Consider the following 17,386-nt stretch of genomic DNA (forward strand, 5'->3'; position numbering starts at 1 on the left):
GGTAACAGAAAGCACGTGCAATTAGAATAAAATATTTCTCTAAAGTTAGAGTTGTTACTAAATTATTGTATAATATTTATAAATGACTTTGCATATTTCTAACCATATAAGATTAATATAGAGCGTACTTTATTTCTATATCGCTTGAACTAAAAATAATTAAGTTATGCCAATAATTTTTATAACTACGTTAGTACATTTCTATTAAATAATAGCCTCCTCCTAATAATAAAAATAATTAATTCCAACATGACTAAAAACGGTTTTACTAATATACCACCGACGCCTTAAGTAGCTTTAGAACTAAACAAAAACAATTAAGTTGCTCTGTATCTCTCGAGCATCCATCATCAGTTGAGTCAAACTCAAAATAGTAATCATGTCTGGTAACTTAGGATGCGTGATCGTGGCCGTTGACGGCGGAGAGGAGAGCATGGACGCCTTGAGATGGGCGATCGATAACCTCAAGCTCCGATCCCCTGCTCCCGGTTCCTTCATCGTCCTCCACGTTCAACCTCCACCTACCATCGCCGCCGGCCTCAATCCAGGCGCCATCCCCTTCGGTGGGCCCAGTCACGTAGAAGTTCCCGCCTTTACCGCGGCCATAGAAGCGCACCAGGGGAGAATTACCCAGGCGATCATAGACCATGCTTTGAAGATTTGCTCTGAAAAGAATGTAAATGTCAAATCAGAGGTGGTCATTGGGGATGCGAAGGAGAAGGTATGTGAACTAGTTGAGAAGTTGCATGCTGATTTGCTTGTGATGGGCTCTCATACTTTTGGCCCTATTAAAAGGATGTTCCTGGGAAGCGTAAGCAACTACTGCGCCAACCATGCACAATGTCCAGTTGTGGTAGTTAAAGGAAAGGGGACATCTTCTTAGATTAGGATGCGATTGATGAGGGAATTTTATTTGGGGAGTGCATTTGTGAGATGTATTGACCAGGAATATTGCTATCTTGTTAAATGTGTTGTTGTGGACTTGCAGAGTAAGACACCTTTACCAGCTATGATGATTTCACACTTCTTTATAATTTGTGAGTGGTTTGTGAGGAAAGCATCGACCTTGTTTGTTGCTGCTGCTGCTGCTGTAAATTGAAGTTTTTACATGAGCATATTCTCTTGTGTATTCATTTATTCAATTTAGGTGGCTGTTGTACAACACAGACAGGTTTAATGGCCACTGGATCAAGTATGGTACCCAATCTGAGCTTGTTCTGTAATAAAGCAATTGTTTGTATTTGATATTCTCTAATTTGTGCTGACGGTTTTAGTATGTTGGAACTTCAAAAAAAAAAAAAAAAAATTAAGAATATCAAGTTCATACAACGAGATTCTTTCATTGCATACAGTCGGATCTTTACTGCTGAAAATGAAAATAGCTCGCTTACTTTTAAGTCTTGTCCGGGGAGTTTCTCTTTGGATCATCCTGAACCATGATTCAGAGGCTGAAGTTGTCAAGCTCAAAAGGGAACTGTATAGGATCTTTGTTTTTGAAATGAATCGAGTGCATCAGAAACCAGCTAGCATTTCTTATTTTTATTATTTCAATGAGTTAAAAAATGATGGGTTGGGTGTTTTAATTTGCTGCGATGTTTTCAGGAGTCCAGGGAAGAATGGTATAAGAAGAAAAGTTTTGAGGCTGTTCCCGTTCTTAATTCTATTTCACAATTTTTGTGCTGCAGTCAATTCTGAAGCCCGTTAACGTAGCTTATCAATCCATATTTGGGAGAATATATTATTACATTATATGTTTTAAAATTTCCTCTCTCTTTTTCCCCCCTTTCGTAATTTCTTCTTGATTAGAAAGGGTCTCACAGCAATTATATATGGCCTCTATCGGATCTAAAATCTGAATTCCCGTTGCCATTCATAGTACCGAGAACACAGATTGGCAAATCAAAATAGTCTTCGACATCTATGTACGTTTAACTATAAGCTGCCGTGCAGGCGAAGAATCTTAATGAGGATGATATTTAACATCTTATATATGTGCTTGATTTCAATGGTCACAAAGCATTTATCAGAAACCATATTCTAGCCATATTTGATTTTCATCTTAGTGCTTCAAGTTCAAGTGTGGCTGATCCTTGCTTCAGGCTTTACGATTCATTGTTATTTTAGAAAGAAAAGCATCTGTAACTGCAAGAGTCTAATCCAAAATCACCTGTACATGACAAATCACAAAATATATATCAGTCTGAAATTAGCACATGCAGAATTTACTGTTGTTACTTTCCTTCTATTTTCAATCATGTAATTTCTTACCAACTGGTTATATGTCAAACAATTCTCAAAGGTAATTAATAATCACCAAAACTGAAAGTCATGAAAACTAGGCAGGCATGCATTCTTGTGGAAATTTGATTTTAATGGTCATTTCTCATAGATATTAATATGGAAACTAGTTGTAGAAATAGCACAAACCAAGTGTGCCATTTGACTAATTCCGTGTATAAATTTTTAAGTACCGAGGACTCTGGAACTGTATAATATTTACATACTGCATTCAATATATGGCATATGATATCCTTGACAGCTTTGCATCTCTTTGTGGAGTTAAATCTGGGTTTGAGGAAGAACACACGGATCTCTTGTTGAGTTTGAACCTATTCAAGCAAATATATTGATGAGAGATGAGGATAAGGTTAGATACAAGAAACTGAACTGGTGTTTTATGATATCTGCTCCAGAATGATTGAAAGTGGTTGCATTCACACAATCAAAATCAGCTATCTTTATCAACAACTACGTAGAAATAGAGACAATATTTTTTTTGCCTTATAAGAAGTTCACTATCTTCCTATCACTCTGATGTAAAGAACCAACCACATAACTTGTGCTTCTAAGAGCTCGAAGCTGCTCCGTTTCCTCTCTTGGGCAAATCTTTTCAGTCCCATTTCTATTTTTTTTTAAATTCCTCCTCGACTTCACCGTTCTTCGAGGCTTCAGCAAAGGATCTGGCTAAAACTATGCCATCTTCCAAAGCGGAACAACCTCCTTGGCCAATGTCTGGAGTGCATCTCCGGATACACAAACTTTGCCCATAAAGCCTGCCATTGGTGCCTGAATCTTAGCGGTGATGCTGTAATACAATCTGGCAGATTTTAATCTACAGCAGCCGTTGCTTGTTCAGGTACCTTGCTCAACATAAATTGCTTCATTTTAACATGATTAACCTCTAGTTCTTCATCTACATGAAATTGTAGGAACAGCGAGAGTGAGAACATGCCCGACATGGCAGAAAACTTAACGTACGCAATACCAACCAACAATTCCGCCCATTGAATCAAGATAAATTGATTACACAATTTCTTCTGCCAAGTTTAGTATTATATCCCTCTGGAAAATGAAACCTCCGACATAAATTTGCTTGTATTACAAGATAATTATTGCAAGGAAATCTGAAGCAAACGCGAGTTACCTGCTAATCAGGCTAAGAAGATCTCATTACCTTGGCTCGAGTTGGTCCGAGTGAAATACCAATAGTCTGATCATCAAAGCCTATGTGGTGGATATTTTATTATTATTGATGATACTGGCTTTAATTTTTTATGAGAACCTATTTTATTTAACTTCAATTACAAAGATGATAGAGATGAAAAGAAGAAAAAATAATAATTAAATTTTAATTATTTTTAATTTTCAACAAGGCCAATGTTCATATTCATAATTGATAATACCATCTAAAATGTTAGGACTGAAAAGATAAATTCAAAAAATCAAATATCACCATCCGTACCAATTATATCAATGCCCTTTGGAAGTGAGATAATTTTATCCACTTCAATAAGAAAAAATTCAAGTTCCCCTATTCATAACGTTCCGTAAGATGATTGATTTTTCTTTCTTTTCTCCCTTGTCCCCGAGCATAACTGATCTCGGTTTATTTTATCCACAAAAACCATCTGCGACCAAAATAATAAGATATCGGGGGCGACTAACACAGAATGATAAATTTTTTTGAACACACATAGCAAAAATGGTATAGTAATTACCTAGCAAATACAAAAAGATGAAAGCAGTAACTAAATAATTTGTAGGTTTTGATGTACTTTTACATTCAAAATGGTCCATTTCAGTGGATTGCGCTTTATCCTATATTTGAATGGGAACATCGACGAAGTGGCTAAACTTTCCAGCGATATATCTGAAAGAGAAAAGCCATATCGCTCTCCTCTTTCCATTAGCACCGATCATTACCACTATAACAAAAGTTGCCAAATCATTTCTGCAGAAAAGGATCATCTCATCTAAATATCGATAAATACAGTATCAGCACACAGTATGCTTACTGTTCCAAAGTCTTATATGCTGTCAGGAAACTTAGCCTCATATGTCTGTGGCACCTGAATGCAATGACAAAATTTTATGTTATCTCTTTTAACAATTCCGAGTCTTCGTATGTGAAATAAATAGAACAAAGCCGTGCAAAATGTTTTTACCATGAATGTTGCAGTGATCATCTTCCCAGCAAACCATCTTCCATGAAGAGCACGCTGTGCTGCAAAAGCAGACTGAGTATTTTCAAATCGCAAGTACACAAATCCAGCGCTATCCCTGTTTATCAAAAAGGAGGCAAATGAAAGTAAGCCAAGGATCAGAAACAGGGATATGATTGAGATATTAAGCAAAGAATAATTGAAATCCTCAACTTCATATAATTAGGTACTTCTTGCTCTTTTAAGATATTGGATTTCATCTAAGATTTAGAGTCTTTTTTTTAGCCAGAAACATGCTTACTTCATCCAGTAGGTGACATTTTATATTAATCACGAACATGCCAAACTAGACTAGAAATTGCAATATCAATTTGAAAACCAAACGCACTTCTCAACAAAAATATGTTTCAATTTTCCGAACTTCGAACATTCGCCTTCAACATCTTCTTTGATATCCATATCGAACTCTTCGTATGTCTGCCAAAGATCAAATGTTATAATGCGACCAAGGATAAAGAGACAAAAAATGAACTTCCAGAAAGTAAAGTCCACATACCTCATTTTTTGGATCAAACATATTCTTCAACAATAGACATTCACTAGGGACACCGATTGTATCAAAGATGGGAACGCTAGCAGTGGGAACTTGAAGAGCAGTGCCGAGTTGTCCAGGATGAGTAGGAACAGTACCTTGCACAAGAGGAGGAACAAGGGTAGAAACAGCAGAGGCAGCTCCAAGAAGTGGTGCCGTTGGTAAAGGAAGAGCAGTACTGTTGACTGCAGGCGTGACTGCAGAACCAGCAATACTGAAGAAAAGGAAGCAAATTTAAGAACAGTCAAACAGCAAAAATAATAAACAAACTTGGCAGGGGCATACGTTGTAGCACTGCCACTACGATCCAATTTCTGCATAAGAAGTGCTCGAGAACGCGCATTCAGAGACTGCAGATGTAGAACACTATGTTAGCTTCCTCTTGTAGTCATTCAATGTACTAAACCAGACCTTGAACTTAATTCTATTAAAATAGAAATCAATTGCAAGTTGATGGCTACTAAAATAGAGAAATGCAGAACAGATCCCAGGACATGCAATATAACCACAAGTATGAAAATAAACAACCATGCTTTCCTTGTGAAAACCAGTCATTCTAACAGTATATGTCATAAAACGCATACTTAAAAAATGAACATAATAACAAAAGATATCACCTTCAATGACAAGGAAGACATGAAATATGGATATACCAACTGTTACAACTTACAAGATAGATGTCTAAAGAAGTTGCAAGGAATTGCAAATACTGAATTTCCACTGTTGACTTTAAATTTTCATAATTCAGAAATTTTTATCTTTTGTGACATATATCAGTCACCAGATGGCCTGTACTATTCTAGAAAATCACCTCATTTCCAGAAGGCCTCATCATCATATAAACAGATAAAAGGTAAAGAATGTACTACTAACCAGACCACCACCTTCGTCATCATCAAAATCCCCAGTAGTATTAGCCCCAAGATCTTGCAATCCGCTTTGATCAGTAACAGCTGACACCTAAACAAAATCATGTTAAAGATAATGCTCCAGATAGGAAAATGCATGAAAGCATATGCCCTGTGCAGCATATTTAATGCAAATAGCTTCTCAAGTAACTATTAGGCGTCATACTTAATCCTGACACCAAGGCAAAGTAGTTATATGTAAATAAAACACCAAAAAGAACTCTAAAGACTTGAAACTTGTATTTTCCAGCTGCATTATCAACATGCAATTCTAGTGCAGTTTTACCCAAACTATGTATTGGACTCTTCCATAATAGACAAGAAAAACCATGACTATCAATCAACCTCCATTATTCAATAAGCACAATTTGGCACAAAATTCCAAAAGCAGTAATCAACTAAGCAGGAAACCAATTAAGAGTTTGTTCTCTACACTTGCTTGTATATGTGAAAAATATATGTTCTACCCGTAAAAGCTTTGGAAAAATGTGGAATTTAACCATAATTACAAGTTCAAGCATTATAACTCAAAAAAGGAAAAACATAAACCATGTTAGTGAAAGTACAAGGAAGAACAGCACCAATAGTGGCACACGGGCATGCATGCACATACACAAAAAAAAAAAATTGCAGTGGCAATACCTTAATTGCCCGGCCAACAATCTCCAGTTGACCATTCAAATTCAAAGCATTCCTTGCATCTTCAAGGCGTGCAAACTGCAATCAAGCAACTCACCCAATTAGCCCATATAAGAAGACTATCAATGTAACATTGCAAATACCTATGCATTAAGAAATGGCAAGCTTTCTCACACAAGTTTGAAACCTAGAAGGCTATCAATAATTGTCTGCCAGTTTCAAGGGCCTACCAAAACCTAAATAGCCTTCTAAGAGTTATACAAGTGCATTCTACTTCATCTTCTAATTCAATGCACGGTTTCCACATTCTTCAGTATGGATAACCCAGAATTCCACAATCTTTCCAACCAAAAAGTCAAAATTAACATATATATTAGAACGAAAGAATTGCATTTTCAGGCTGCTAGAAAAAGCATTAGACACTCTAATGAGACGCACCTGGACAAAACCAAAACCTTTACAATGCCCTGTTTCATCAAGCGGGAGTTGCACAAGCTCCACAGTACCAAACGGTTCAAAAACCTGAGTATTCATCAAGCAAAAATACCATACAATTACCCAAAAAAGAAAAATTGATGAATCATATTTACAGGGTACTTGATGAAGTTGATTAACAGTACATCAACCTCAAACTATAATCGTAAATAGTGTCATAAAACTGTTGCACTTTACTGTGGTAATAGTAAAAACAAGTCCTTACTTGACGAAGTTGATCTTCTGTCATGTTAAAATGGAGATTGCCAACATACAGCCTTCTGGCTCCACCTGAATAGGGACCAGTGCCTCCACCTGATGCTCCAGCAATGGATGAATTAGACTGAACAAGATTCTTTTCAGCTTCTGAAGGTTTAACCATGACAGGTTGACCAAGAAGAGGCTGTCCAGAGAGTGCTATTGCCATAGGTACAGACATTACATCATAAAATTCAACATACCTGCAACCAAAACAGTGTTATATCAAGAAGAATTGATAAAAGACACGCACATACATGTAAATATAATCACAAACAAAAAGCAAGAAAACATAAAATCATCACGAAACTTGATGTATGTTCATGCACATGCAATAAGAAGAGACAAAACTTATTAGGATATTCAGGCAACATAATAACTCAGACCTCATTAGCTTTTTTTTTTGGGAGGGGGCAGAAATTCCCGCTAGGAATACACTGGCACCATTTTGTAATGCCAAATAATTGTTCTATCAAGACTTATTTGTACTAAGAGTCAGCAAACATCAGACTTTATATTATGATGGAAATGAAAAACAAGCAATGTACTTAATTTTAATGAAACAAAACGAGAGAAAAGCTGTGGCCCAAATCAGACAATATTTTGATTATTATTTTACAATCATATAACCAAGACATTACAACTAGTTAGACTTGACATGTTGAGATATATTCATGGCCATGTACAGCTATCAATATTGCCGTACTAGCCTGTGACCAACTCATATAGTAACTTTCGGATAAACATACTACTTAAGTACCTTTTATTCTACCAAGAGAAATTTAAAGTTACTAAATGACTCACTTTATGGCTTGAATGATTTTCATAAATATATGCACATATCATGGTAGTTTACATAACCTTGATTCTGTCTTGACTCATGTTTCTCAGATAAAAGCACTCCAAAATCAAATTTAAGATGTAGTTTTATCAAAAGATCTTGCTCTATTCAGACTCCTCTTCATTATATGGAGGTAATGACAAATATAACAATAGCTTCAGTAACAAGCATCTATACGTAAAACTTACCCGACCCCTTTGGATCTCCTTGAATTACGATCCATTATGAGGCGGACATCTCGCACCTGAATGTTGTAAAACATGGGTGGTAGAAAGATAAGAGATAAGAAATGTCATAAGCATCAACTTTAACAAAAATGAATAAAACTATAACTTTCTTGAAAATATAGTTCAAGTGCAATTTCCTAGCAAATCTAACAATAAAGGAAAGCTAATATCAACCCAAGAAAAATCTTAAAAAATACTAGGCATCCAACTGCAGTGAACAAGAACTAACTTTGCCAGCCCTTGAGAAAAACTCATAAACATCTCTTTCATCAGCCTTCAAACAAATCTGTCAAACATCACCAAAATTATTGGTCAGGCAAGAGAAACCAAGTCAATAGAAAATTTCAACACAATATTATTCCAATAGCAATTTGACCACCTGATACGCAAATACTGTTCTCTGATCCCGTTCAGGGTCAACCTCTGGCTCCACTTGTTCTTTCTTCTCTTTAGGTCGTCTACACATAATGAAAATGTAAAACATGATCAAATAGTTTAAACTGTGGCAAAGTATTAAAAATTTTATTCAAATCAAGCCAGCAGACGAAAAAAAACTTCAAGAATTGCGGAAAAACTATTTTCTCCCTGAATGAAATTAAAATTTTGATATCTTCCTTAAATTATGAACTCAAAAAAGAAAAGGAATCCCCAAACAGCATCAAACATTTCTCCATTACGAGTAAAAAGGCTGAACCCATGTAACATAGTCCTGCAGAGAACTACACAGTGTTAACATGAGGGGACCAGTGATTCACATGGTGAAATAAAGAGACTGTCACCTAGAAAATTGATAACAACCAACCTGGAGAATGATGTTGCAAATGGAAAATGGGGACATCCAGACCAAATAGATAAGTATATAATCCCAACAATAAATTCTGTCCTAATATAAACCACAGTGTTTTAAATGTACTAAATCATCATCAAGTTGTGAAGATAGCAGTACCAAGGACGTAATTGCATTATTGGAACCTGTTAAAAGCTTGTATTAAACTTGGAATTAGTATACTCCCAAAATGTCAATCAAGGACAAAACAAGTGACAAGTTCAAGCATGCAGTATACATTTGTTTGTAAGTTTACATGCATGGAAAGACAATGACATATTGGATTCAGCAAAAGATAAAAATAAAAAATCAACCAGAAATTATTAACACTAACTGAGAAAAGGCTTGGACTGTACAGTTCTAGCAATGAAATGGAAAACAGAGAATTGAAAGGTAAACGATAAGGTGTACAAAATTTACTAGGGCCTCTTGATTGTTAAGTATCTATAGAAAAAACAAGAGAAAGGTAGTACACAGGACATAGTACAGAGTATATTTAGGTAGAAAAAATGCTTGATTTCTGTGGTTGCAAAAGGAAGTCCATGAGAAAATAAGCCTTCAAGGAATTCTTGACAACCGAACAACTACCAATCAATTCCATTGCCTGACTCCAGTAAAACCTTAAAAAGAAATCTTTTCAGAGCACTATGGTTGACTAATTGGATCTTAACTTCCAGGTCATAAAATCAAATGGCATCTTATAAAACATTATTCTGCAAAAAAATTTAAAACTAAGGGTGAAAAACAGGTATGGCATCATAGCCCACTGAACATTGTATTTTCCACAAGCATCAGAAGATAAAGTACTTCTCTTAAGCAAAGCCCACGACATTCTCACCAGGATTTCTGCAACAAAATAAATATATATATATTAAGCAATTGATTCCAATGGAGGAGGAGCGAAAAATCATAACAGGACATAACCACCCCGGTCAAAACCTCCAACACTGATATCCTCATTCTTGCAATGCAAGCCTTTAAAGTCTAGGTAGAAACATTTAAAACCCATGATCTCAGTTCTTGTGCCTGGCCCAATTGCCAGAGGGACCATCTGAAGATTGCACTAGCAGATCTGCGAGTTCCCAGAATCTAGTATTCAATAACCAGTATTTTTAACTTTGCACTAATACAATATTGTTTCCAAGCACCAATTTACCCAATGAAACATATGTGACAATAGAGACAGTTTTGAAAAATGAGACACAAAATACCATTGATAAGCAAATTTAAATATTGAAACTTTGAACATCCACACAATACAACAAATTATGAAATTTCAACAGAACTAGCATGTGTCTTATCATGTATTCTTCAAAAGAAATCACAAGATGGTTTTCTGTTTGTTTGTAGCTACTCCGACACAAATATTATGTGTCATGAAGCCCATGCAATCAGTAATTTGCTTGTTGCAATGTAAAGTAAAACAAAACATTGTAAATATTCGATAGGGCATCAACCTGCAGATGGCCATAACATTGTCCCTACAAGGAAGACAAATTTTGCTTTGTTCACACTGAGACCACTCAAACATAATTCTATACTAAATTCAGTGGCAACAAAAATTTGCACAAGAATGATACATAAAAAAATAAAATAAGAAAGAAAAAATTAAGAATACCTGCTTTCTTTATCATTATCCCTCGACTCCCTCTCCTTTTCTCTTTCTTTAAGCTCCCTGTCCCGACTCCTTTCTCTTTCTATAACCTCCCTGTCACGACTCCTTTCTCTTTCTATAACCTCCCTGTCACGACTCCTTTCTCTTTCTATAACCTCCCTGTCACGACTCCTTTCTCTTTCATCACGATCGCTCCTATACCTTTCTGACTGACTCCCACTTCGATGCGACTTCTCTCTCTCCTTCTCCTTGTCTTTTTCCCGGTCTCTTTCAGTGTCATGATCCCGTTCTCTCCTATCCCGATCCCGACCGCGGTCTCTATTTCTATCCCTCCCATTCCTCTCCTCCCTATCCCTATCCCTGTCCCTCTCTGTATCCCTATCCCTGTGTTCCCAGCTACTCCTAGGACGATCCCTTCCTCCATCTCTAGACCAAGAGCGGTGACAGGATGAGTCCCTCTCTTTCCGACGATCATGGTTGCGCGACTCATCTCTAGATTTAGAACCCCTAGAGCGATGACCGTCATCATCATAATCCTCAACCTTCTCATCACTCTTGCACTTCGAACTACGACTCCGTACTCTGTCTTCAGATTTCACATTACCATCACCATTTGCTGTTTCCTTCTCTTTGGCGGGTTCAGGATTCTCAACCATTTTCTCCAAATATTCATACTCATCAAAATCCATTGTAATATTATCAAACCAAGCAATTTAAGCAACAAGCTCCACTGCTGACACCTACACCAAATAAGGAAACTCATTCTCAAAAACGCCAATTCTACAATCACAAGATACAGAAAAGTAAAAATTGAACAGCTCAAAGGAAAAGATACAGTACAAATACGCATTTATATTAAAAATCCTAGACTTATCTCCAATTTCTAGACATAAAATCACAAGCATATGCTTGACTATTAATTTCCCCCAATAATCTCTAGCATTTTATCTCGACCAGTAAACAAAGACTCAACTCAAGTAACTGGCAAATAGGCAGATATAAGTCTCCAAATCCTAAAACGGTTACAAGAAAATCCAATTATGATCACATATCATACGTTTCCTCTGTTTTAAATGCAGAGTAATACAAAGAAACTTAGAGAATCTGTTAAGGAATCAACAGATTCAGAGTTCCATTTCTAATTGTAACACACATAACTACTATTGTTAGGGTTTAGAAATTTGTTAACCTCGACAGAGCTGAAATGAGACAAAACGGCAGGGAGTTAGGGCTGAAATGAGTGTAAAATGCAAGGATTTAGAGAAACTTTGAAGGTCTCCTCATTGACGCTCTCGCGCTTTCGCTAGGGCAGTCAAAATGATGGGAATTTGGGCGTCGGAGGCTTTTATATTACGGATAAAAGGGTTGGATTCTTGGATTCGGGTCGAGAACCCGGACCTTTTAGTATTGCTTTTAAGGCAACGTCACCGTTTGGACGGAGTCTTACGACAAGAGATATTTTCTGAAGAAAATAAATATTACCCAAAAAAGTTTTTTTTTTTAAAAAGCAGGGGAAGGAAATGACACTCAGACCCCTAAGCCACTCTTCAAAAACCTAACTAACTGAATATTTTTTATAGCCGGTGTTAGAAGGTCATAATGTGTATTATATGAGTAAAAAAACATAAGTTATTTTATGATCAATCTTTATAAACTGATGGGCTAGCTACGATCATTTCACATGTAGGTGAATTTCATAAGTCATTCTACTTCCCGCAAAGTCTGGGGCCGAAGGTCGGGCTGTCAACACCCCCCACGCATTTGATCTAGTGCAGCCGTTTGATTTAGTGCACGTTGTAATGTACGACGACATGCATGGTAGGATTTCATTGGAGAAGCTAGCCTGTGGAGCCAGCATCCCCTGATGACTGATGAGATTGTGCCACATGAGCCATCCGACACCATAACATGTGTGATTGCACACACTACATCGATTTTCATTATACATATATATTGAGGATGCCGTCCCTTCACAGAGACAGGATTAGAAACAAGAATAAAATGAAGAATGAGATTTTATTATTGATCTGTGTGATCTCCCAACAGAAAGAATAATCCCCAAAATTGTTATTAATTTTACAGGGTAATCCCCAATACAAATGCAAAAATACTCTCATCCCAATAAGAATATTTTAGTAATGCCTACAGAAAAAACTTTTGCAGCCCTCAACTTGGAAGCATTGCAAATGATATATATACCCGCCGAGACTATGGATGACAATCGTCAAACTGATCCGTGGATAATAAAAAGAAATTTTACCAAAAATGTGGGCACTAGAGATTAGTGGCAAGAATCATTATTTCATCTCCATTTTTCACTGGCTCCTCCTAAAATGCTTTGGATGTTCAGTCCGTTTAAGTTCTATCGACTGAATATTCCAAATTTCCTCTGTCCATTATCAGGGCCAGGCGTTTGGCTACCATCAGATTTTAAACCGGGACTACTTTGATTTGGTCTGACTCCTGCAGTGCCCTGAGTAGGGATGCCTTCCTTAGTTCTATCAGCTGCCATACCTTGCCCCGTAGGAGCATTGGCTGTTGGATTGCTGAAAATTCCATAACTAGATGCTCGGGTATTGGGAACATCACTGGGCATGCTATTAGGAAGCCTTGAGTTCCTAAAATTAGAAGCCTCAGTCCCGATTGGCTTCTTTTCTCCCATTGAAGGAGAGGCATTCATATTTGGTGGTGGTGGTGGTTGCCTTCTTTGAGAAGGAAACTGCGGTTCTGACCTGAAGGACTCCCTCATACCTGACCCCAGATTATCAATTGGCTTTTGTGGGAACTGATTTTTTTGTTCACTTCTTGCATACCTATTTCCAGTTCCAAGGGAAGGCCCATGTGGAGTCGATCCAAGCGTGTCTGCCCTTGAAAAATTAGGCGCTGGTTTGGGGTGCGAAAAGTTTGAGGCACTGATACTTGCAGGAGGACTAGCTGATTCTGGTGCAGCATTCATTACTTTAGGTGTGAAGTTTGAAGTCAACCCCTTCGCTCCATCAGCAAGATCAAATACTTCGTTTAGATCATCATTTGAGTTTGAAACTGACCATGGAGTGTTTTTTTTTTCTATTTTTTCTAAGCCAAATTCTGCGGGATCTTCTTCATGAATTGCAGGTGTGGGGATATCAACCGAACGCTCAATAGTTGATGATGGAGTTGCAGCCTTACTAACACCACTTGTATCCCCAACGGCCTTCAATTTTTTTAAACCACCTTTCTTTGATGGGCCAAATTTGACGTGCCTAATTATAGCATATGCTTGTTTCCTCTCCACATGTGGTCCACTTTCTACAACAGATATATCTTCAATCTGCAGTTGTTCATAATAATAAAAGTTGGAAGGAGCTGAAGAAAAAGGAACGAGCAATAACTCGGACATATAAAATTACGAGAATATGAAGAAATATGACAGTACCAAATCAATGAGACGGGATAAGTATCCTCCCAAGTCCTCTGTTTCTTCTTTTTTACCCACAGGCAAAGCCATACACTGTTCCGAACCCGAAAATAAACGTTAACTAATTTCAGAAAAGATATGATCAACTTTAACAACATTATGAGAGGATTTTGGAGCCATGTAGAATCAAAACATTGGGAAAAATGGAACAATTTCAATGCATGCATAAACATTCCGACTTCTGTGTCCTTATGCATGTATATAAACATACAGGTTACAACTTACATGAATTAAAAAATATAGATAAATCACACATGGATCCATTATAATGAGCACTTAAAACATGGGATGTTGCACACATCACATGGATCCGTTATAATGAGCACTTAAAACATGGGATGTTGCACATATCACAAGGATCCGTTATAATGAGGACTTAAAATATGGCATGTTGCACATATGCATATGTGTTAGAAATGAAGAGCACATGAGAATGACACAAAATTTGTTATAACTCACATGAGATCTCATGAAAAAGCGAATACACTTAATAAACTAGCAAATTCCACAATCGCAAGTCGTTTAACTTCACAAAACTCTTTTCAATATAAGAGAAAATACCTTCACCCGGTAACCCTTATCCATCAACCTTTTGACTGTATCTGCTTTCATCTGCAGGTCTTTTTGCTCCTGAAACAGAATCAGAGGTAGAAGTAAGATATTTTCTTCATTTTACTTGTCAATGCATCCTCATTCCAGTAATATCAGAACATTATTAGCACATGTACTGTGCGAGAAAGGAAGGGTGTGAAGAACAAAAAAGCTGTAAAATGACAAACATAAACTGTAATTTGAGCATGGGCTAAGTGCCTTGAGAACACGTGTACATCCAATCATGTACATTTTAGCATAAGGTCACAGTTGACGCTTAATTTCATTTCCCTAAAGGAAAATCTCACTGGATACCAGTAACCATTTCCATTGTAGGGAACTGGCTTCCCTATTGATGGGTAGATTCTCTATTAAATATGCATAAAATCAATGAGGGTGTTGAAACCTAGATTCACCTGCAAACAATGTGCTAGATGACTTTAAGATCAAATATCTTTATAGCTGTTTTTTTTTTTTTTTACTTTGAACAAAATTTCACCATTTTCCAAAGGCATGGACAAAGGCAAAAAGAAATAGCGTGTTTAAGTAACTTACAATTTTCCCCGAGAATCTAACTTCTTTGCAATCTCCCTTTTTCAAAGTGATGTCAGACTGCATAAAAAATAAAGCGGCTCAAAACCATCACCACTAAAGAAAATAACATTTAATAAAGCAGGCCGCAAGTGGATGAAAAGACAAATGCAAGAACCTGCAACATTCAAAAAGTGTACAATGGAAACCAACTCGAATTTACAGTTAATTGAAAGACATACAATATCAGACATTGTTTTCACTCAAAGCATTGCATCAACATTAAAGCAACCACTAGTAGAGCAAATAATCCACAATCTTTCCTACCTTGGCTTTCGCACGATCCTTTTCCTTTAATTCTTTATGGTATTTCTCTTTATGGAAGTCCATGATTTTACAGACTGGTGGGTTTGCCTTTCTATCAACCTGTAAAATTTAAGGAACAGTTTTTAGGCCAACAAGAGTCAGAAGATTTAACCTAAATATATACAGTGAGCATCTAGGAGAATGTTATGTGATCTCATAACATTATAAAAATAGAAGTGATAGCCAAGATCAAAAGCAACAACAACATATGCCCAAAACTAGTTCCAACCATGCAGAACCACCGCATGCAGCCATTCTTCTATCACTTCATTCGCAAAGCTGGATGCATGATACCTGCTAAAAGTGAATTGACCGTAGAGCATTGAAAACACTACCTCAACCAAATCGCATTGGAGACTCCTGGCAAGTGCGAGTGCTTCATGTCTTGAGACAACTTTGTGCCCTGCATGTATACATATTATCAATCGCTTATTTAATATTTCCACTATGTTCTAACATGCAAAGCGAAATGCAACACAAGTTTCACAATCACCAACAAATTTATGGAAGAAATGCTGCTTATAGCTTATCATTTCATTAAAGCCCACCACTAATAACAAATGACTGGAATGCCCCTCCATGTCTCTGTATTGATTATAAACTGATTATTGAATTTTCATCCTAGCCTTAGACTGAGCAATCAATACACTCACATTCTTCAACACACATCCCCATCTTTGCTTTAGAAAACTGAAAACAATTCTCAATTGTACTGCATTGAGCAACGATATAACATGGGCATATGCAGTACATTCCTAACTTTGTTAAGCAAATTAGAATAAACATACCTTCGTCTAAAACCAGCCGAACAAACTGAGCATTGATTTTATCATTTAAACGCGGCCCACTAGTTTCCTTCTCATCCTTCTTCTGCTGAGCCTGAAATTGAACAATACATCAACCTTAACCACCACCACTACCTCATATGCTAATATCACAAGCCAAGCGATGCAGAAAAATTCAACGAAGTTTAAATCCGGTAGCACGCCAAAATAACAAATATCATACGAAACGAAAAATAAAAAAAATAAATAATACTCAGATTAAGGAAAATTAGCATAAAACATACCAACGAATTTTTTTCACGAATCAGATTGATACCAGTAGGTTAGCCATCCAAAATGGGGAACAAAAAATTGATGCCCACATAGTGAATTACAAAGTATAAAAAAAAATAATGATAATTACCTGAACTGGGGCAGCAAAAAACCTTACGTTGTTGCAAAAATCATTAGGTGTTTTAACGGCGCTTTCCCAAAATGGCTTCTTTGCCTCACAAATTTTTGTGTGTGAAATGCTGTGATTAAGAGAAGGAACTTGAATGTAATATCTTTTGAATTGGTGTGTTAAGTGTTTGAGCCTCGATTGGTTGGTTCTGCAGCTAAAGGCCATGTTTTTTCAGCTGATTGAATAACAAATTTTCATTCTTTTTTTAGTAAATTTGGAAGATTTAGAGTGAGCGAATATATAAAACCCTAACTAAACCATTGCAGTGAATTTGATCCGGGGAGAGGTGTAAGAATGAGCGTAAAGTTTATGGCGCCGTCGGGTTACACGGCAGCGTGGTGTTTCGACCGTTGGATCTGGAGTTTGATTATTTGGTTTAGATCGACGGTGGC

At 36.8% G+C, this 17,386-nt stretch overlaps 3 protein-coding genes across 7 annotated transcripts; 1 reads left to right on the plus strand and 2 right to left on the minus strand.

Moving 5' to 3' along the window:
- The first annotated feature begins 315 nt into the window (after window positions 1–315).
- Window positions 316–1,289, plus strand: LOC18035250 (universal stress protein PHOS34). Its single transcript, XM_006422467.2, has one exon. The coding sequence runs from the start codon at window positions 380–382 to the stop codon at window positions 881–883; it is 504 nt and encodes a 167-aa protein (XP_006422530.1). The 5' UTR covers window positions 316–379; the 3' UTR covers window positions 884–1,289.
- A 2,646-nt stretch (window positions 1,290–3,935) lies between these two features.
- LOC18035248 (RNA-binding protein 39) lies at window positions 3,936–12,149 on the minus strand. Of its 5 annotated transcripts, none has more exons than XM_024178768.1 (15): window positions 12,012–12,149; window positions 10,994–11,562; window positions 10,826–10,960; window positions 8,761–8,839; window positions 8,611–8,667; window positions 8,343–8,398; window positions 7,282–7,516; window positions 7,020–7,103; window positions 6,585–6,659; window positions 5,908–5,994; window positions 5,320–5,384; window positions 4,999–5,248; window positions 4,831–4,919; window positions 4,446–4,560; window positions 3,936–4,349 (listed from the first exon to the last, which is right to left on the minus strand). In XM_024178768.1, exons 2-15 carry the CDS (start codon window positions 11,509–11,511, stop codon window positions 4,308–4,310), a joined length of 1,887 nt encoding a protein of 628 aa, XP_024034536.1. In that variant the 5' UTR covers window positions 11,512–11,562; window positions 12,012–12,149; the 3' UTR covers window positions 3,936–4,307. The 5 variants fall into 5 exon arrangements, with proteins under 5 accessions (XP_024034536.1, XP_006422532.1, XP_024034535.1 ...); XM_006422469.2 differs by having other exon boundaries at window positions 3,936–4,205; window positions 4,296–4,349; window positions 10,826–11,562; XM_024178767.1 differs by having other exon boundaries at window positions 10,826–11,562.
- Window positions 12,150–12,857: 708 nt separating this feature from the next.
- LOC18035290 (translation initiation factor IF3-1, mitochondrial) lies at window positions 12,858–17,307 on the minus strand. Its single transcript, XM_006422470.2, has 8 exons — window positions 16,956–17,307; window positions 16,556–16,646; window positions 16,103–16,170; window positions 15,729–15,827; window positions 15,426–15,482; window positions 14,841–14,909; window positions 14,238–14,312; window positions 12,858–14,132 (listed from the first exon to the last, which is right to left on the minus strand). Exons 1-8 carry the CDS (start codon window positions 17,157–17,159, stop codon window positions 13,185–13,187), a joined length of 1,611 nt encoding a protein of 536 aa, XP_006422533.1. The 5' UTR covers window positions 17,160–17,307; the 3' UTR covers window positions 12,858–13,184.
- Window positions 17,308–17,386: the final 79 nt, after the last annotated feature.

The sequence above is a fragment of the Citrus clementina genome, unplaced genomic scaffold (assembly GCF_000493195.1).
Source record: "Citrus clementina cultivar Clemenules unplaced genomic scaffold, Citrus_clementina_v1.0 scaffold_8, whole genome shotgun sequence".
Lineage (NCBI taxonomy): Eukaryota > Viridiplantae > Streptophyta > Magnoliopsida > Sapindales > Rutaceae > Citrus > Citrus x clementina.

What these genes read in the sequence shown, in the direction of transcription:
- LOC18035250 (XM_006422467.2), top strand. Translation starts at nt 380, where the DNA reads ATGTCTGGTAACTTAGGATGCGTGATCGTGGCCGTTGACGGCGGAGAG.
- LOC18035290 (XM_006422470.2), bottom strand. Translation starts at nt 17,159, where the DNA reads ATGGCCTTTAGCTGCAGAACCAACCAATCGAGGCTCAAACACTTAACA. An exon ending in TTTTTGCTGCCCCAGTTCAG is followed by an intron (nt 16,647 to 16,955) that starts GTAATTATCATT and finishes GTTCAATTTCAG; the next exon opens with GCTCAGCAGAAGAAGGATGA. An exon ending in TTAGATTCTCGGGGAAAATT is followed by an intron (nt 14,910 to 15,425) that starts GTAAGTTACTTA and finishes ATTCTGTTTCAG; the next exon opens with GAGCAAAAAGACCTGCAGAT.
- LOC18035248 (XM_006422469.2), bottom strand. Translation starts at nt 11,511, where the DNA reads ATGGATTTTGATGAGTATGAATATTTGGAGAAAATGGTTGAGAATCCT. An exon ending in GAACAGTATTTGCGTATCAG is followed by an intron (nt 8,668 to 8,760) that starts GTGGTCAAATTG and finishes GATGTTTGACAG; the next exon opens with ATTTGTTTGAAGGCTGATGA. An exon ending in CAGAAGATCAACTTCGTCAA is followed by an intron (nt 7,104 to 7,281) that starts GTAAGGACTTGT and finishes ATGAATACTCAG; the next exon opens with GTTTTTGAACCGTTTGGTAC.